The sequence below is a fragment of the Thalia democratica genome, chromosome 5 (genome assembly GCF_965202585.1).
Source record: "Thalia democratica chromosome 5, ktThaDemo2.hap1.1, whole genome shotgun sequence".
NCBI classification, from domain to species: Eukaryota; Metazoa; Chordata; class Thaliacea; order Salpida; family Salpidae; genus Thalia; species Thalia democratica.
The window spans coordinates 63,953,377-63,957,430 of NC_139169.1; the positions used below are offsets into that span (position 1 = coordinate 63,953,377).

A 4,054-nucleotide genomic window follows, 5' to 3' on the forward strand; every position below is an offset into this window, starting at 1 on the left:
GAGTTTTGATGTATATATAAACTTTTAAGAAGGTGTACTTGTAAATTTAAAATGCTTGATAACTTTAAGTCTTAGTTTTTACCTTTAATTCAATTTATAAATCATTTTAAGTTAACTTTTCGATTTTTTTCTAGCAAAGCTGTAACAGTTTATAAAAGCTGATATTACTTACATTTTTTTGTTATTCATTTAAAAGTTATATACTTTAAGTGTTTTCTCAATTACATAATGAATATCACTATAATAATTAAAATTTGTTAGTTACTTATAAAAGACATTTATAGAGCTAATAGTTATAAAAGAATGAAGTTTAGTTTTGAAAAATGGAAATTTAGATTTTATTATTATTTTAAGAAAACAATTTTACATCTTGATTTATTTATTTTATAAAAAATTTTTTTAAAGTTTTTATTTAACAAAATAAAATCACATGTTTTACTTATTAGTTATAGTAGACTTTAGTTGAAAATAAAAGGCAGGGTTTAAGCTAGTTAATTTTTGTTTACCTTTAACCTCTTACTAGAAAACAACTAGTAACTTTAATAATAATAAAACATTAGTTTTAGTATCATGATTTAGTTATTATGTTAAGGTTATATAATTTTTTTTGTTCATTTGGTATTGTAAATTTTGTCTTAAAAATATGAAGATTGTGCTACTAAGTTTAAATATTTCATATTTGATATTATACTTATTAGTATGTAATACGTTTTTTTGCAGTATGATAAATTTTTCATAACTTCAATAATTTTTTATAACAAATTGTTTGTTACATGCTACACTTAATCGAGTATAAGTTAATTGATACAAAAAAAATTTTAAATTAAAGCTAATCCTCGTTGTATTCCATTATATGTTTAGCATAATATGTTACAATTGTAAGAGTGGAAATATTTTCATTATCATAAATGTAAAAAATACTATAAAGTATGATATTTAAAAATATCTTAAAGATGGCATATTTATTGTTAGTTTTGCAGATTTTTCTGTTTAATACTATCCCTTGCCAATAAAAAATGCATTAGTTTTTTATCTAATAAAGCTACAAAAAAATTAAGGTCTCCACACATAGTTTAACTGACAAATAAAAGTGAGTTAAAAAAAAACTGCAAAATTTAAATTATCAGTAAAACATTTTTGATAAAAATACTTAAAAATAACTACTTTAGAGATAAATAAATTAATTAAGAAATAACACAACACTATCTAAAACTTTTCAATACTAACAAACAGGTTATTTAGTAAACTTCAAAATTCTTTTATGGGGCGTTCGTTTAGCAAGCAACTTGATTTGTTGTTTGATAAAAAAAGAAAAGAAATGAAAATTCTGATGGTAGGTCTCGACAATGCCGGTAAAACAACTGTTCTGAACAAATTAAACCTGGGAAAAGTCGTGGAAACAATTCCCACCGTCGGATTCAACGCGAAAACTGTAAAATATAAAAATATCTGCTTTAATGTTTGGGACGTGAGTAGAGCATTTTATTTTGTACACTCACTTTAGTCATACAACTTTACTATATTTATATGTAGTTACGTAATTTGTAGAGAACAGTAACATTAAATAAAAGATAACAGACTAAACTAAGGTCCTGCATAAACATGTTAAAAAAAAAAGAATTAACAAAAAAAATAAAACAAGTTAAACGAGGTTTATTAAAGATCTTATGTTATTGAAATAAAATATAATGTTTATGAATTTAAAAAAATTCAGATTGGTGGTCAAGTAAAGTTACGTCCTTTATGGAACTTTTATGCTGAAGATGTTGGAGGTAAAGGTTTTCATTTATAATATTCATTTGAATAACTTTTTGTTTGATACTGCGATTTTATGATACTAAACAACGTTTTCAATTTTTGATTTCGTTTAGTGTTTAGAAATTCTAGTTTTATTTATACTTTCTTAATGCTAGTTTTGAAATTAATCGTTTTGTTTATTCTCTAGCAGTGAAGAACAAATATTTAAAACTAAGAGTTTTTGAAAAAAAAAGTTTAAAAGCAATCTAATATTTAAAAGTTATAGCTGTTAGTAGAGATAAGAGTTTCTAACACCCTTTAAATGCGTTTCTACATTATAATTTTAACACAAAAAAATATTATGTATACAAAAATTTTAACACAAAAAACTAGGAATCATTTACGTTGTCGATTCGAATGATACTCAGCGCATCAACGAATCAAGTGTGGAGCTCAACAGATTACTTAATGAAAATGTACTTGAAGACGCTGTACTGCTTGTATTTGCCAACAAACAGGTTTAAAACCTTCTTTTTTGAAATGATAATTGTTATGTGAGAAACTCTTAAAATTTGAATTTTATCCTAGTAAGACCGATTGATAGCGTTTTACTACCACCTTAGACTAAATACTACAATAAAATAGTTGCAATTAAAATTTTATGCATACAGAAAGTGTTACAAAGAGTTTTTTTTAAACAACAGGATCTTCCTAATGCGGTAAATGTGCCAACCTTGTCTGAGAAGCTCGGCCTAAACAAAATCACCTACAGAAGTTGGTATATTCAAGAATCCTGTGCTACAGATGGCTTCGGTCTGTTAGGAGGACTCGAATGGCTTTCTTCTACTTTGAAGAAAAAGAAGAAGTAGACTTAAAACTATAAACTCGTAGAACATTTTAATTTTATTAATGACCTGTTTGTTGATATACACTCATTAGGATTTTTTAACAATTTTGCTTCAAATACAAGTTGTGTCCTTAAATGCTTTGTTTTTGTTTTTGTCTTAAAAAATTTTTGTTTAAAAAGCATAACCTATCTAATTAAATCTCTTAAAGTTTTTAATACCTTTATTGTATGTTTTAAATTTAACTGCTTAGTTAAATACTATAATCTTGTATTTATTTTAATTAAATTTTTTGTTTTTTAACAATTTAATGTTGATTGAAAATGGACTAGTATCAGGGCGATTCTAGGCACTTAGTTCAGAGTTGCACAACGTTTGATAAAAAAATAAAAACTTACCTAAAAATACCTAAAGTTACTATCTTCAATGATTTTAAGTATCACAGGTATTTAACATAATTGTTATAACAAACTATACATTTTATATTTTTAAGAAAAGTTGTGTTTGCTGCCCAAATTAAGTTCCTAAAGCCATTATGGTTTTGCTACTTAAGAAAATTAATTTATAAGATACATCGCATTAATTTAGACATAAATACATCTTTTACTACTTAAGCACTACAATATTCTATGAGTTTAAGTTCTTTAAATTCTTAATTTTAATTTCCTACATTAGTGCCAAAACGTTAAATAAAAAGCTAGAAAATGTTTGACTGCTAAAAATTAAGCAAAATTAAACAAGTTTTAAGCTTAAAAAATGATTCAAGAGACAATGACAACAATAACAACTGAAAAAAAGTTTGTACCTCTAAATATTGCATGATCTGATCATTTTTGTTTCAAAAATAAAAATTATTGTGTTTCTAATAAAAAAGGAAAGTGGCTTAGCTCTAAAAACAATTAAAGTTTATGAACAAATTATCAAAACGTCTTACTAGTCGATTATGATGTCCAAGAGAGTTTAAAAAGTATTTATTCGGAGACAAGGTCAATAATTATAACAAATAGTTAATTTTAGAAATTATTATTATTTTAGATTTTAGATGAGTAAAAAAATTGTTTTGAATTAAAACACAAATTAAAAATTTATTAGAAGGTCTAACTAGTGTAACAACGATGGTAAGTTTTTTGAAATAACCTTAAAAAAAAAAGACCTGGAGTTGTCGAAACTTGATTTTTATGACTTGAGTCGTCATGTCCATGTTCGAAGGATATACTAACAATTACAACTTGTTATCGATTCCCACCCGCACATTTACTTTTTAAAATTTTATTTATTTGTTTTTGTTATCATTTTATTCTTTATTTATGCAGTTTTTATTTACTTTTACTGTTACTCCTAACATTCACCCTCGGTCGGTAAGCAATTTTCGGATTTGATCGGGTGGGAATTAAGAAGTTCCCGTTTGAAGATACATTTTTTCTGTGGTTGTTGTCTCCTAATACATAGTTTTAATTTAAACATTATGCAAA

General features: G+C 25.0%; 1 protein-coding gene across 1 annotated transcript; it reads left to right on the plus strand.

Annotated features, from left to right (window-relative positions):
- The first annotated feature begins 1,261 nt into the window (after positions 1-1,261).
- On the plus strand, positions 1,262-2,606 carry LOC145835698 (uncharacterized). The gene is made up of 4 exons (XM_082943396.1): positions 1,262-1,468; positions 1,715-1,772; positions 2,131-2,255; positions 2,442-2,606. The coding sequence occupies exons 1-4, from the start codon at positions 1,262-1,264 to the stop codon at positions 2,604-2,606; spliced, it is 555 nt and encodes a 184-aa protein (XP_082799522.1).
- Positions 2,607-4,054: the final 1,448 nt, after the last annotated feature.

Bases quoted from the DNA above. Each gene is read 5' to 3' on its own strand.
- LOC145835698 (XM_082943396.1), top strand. From the start codon at position 1,262: ATGGGGCGTTCGTTTAGCAAGCAACTTGATTTGTTGTTTGATAAAAAA. The intron at 1,469-1,714 runs GTGAGTAGAGCA...AAAAAAATTCAG, and splicing joins TCTGCTTTAATGTTTGGGAC to ATTGGTGGTCAAGTAAAGTT. The intron at 1,773-2,130 runs GTAAAGGTTTTC...ACAAAAAACTAG, and splicing joins TTATGCTGAAGATGTTGGAG to GAATCATTTACGTTGTCGAT.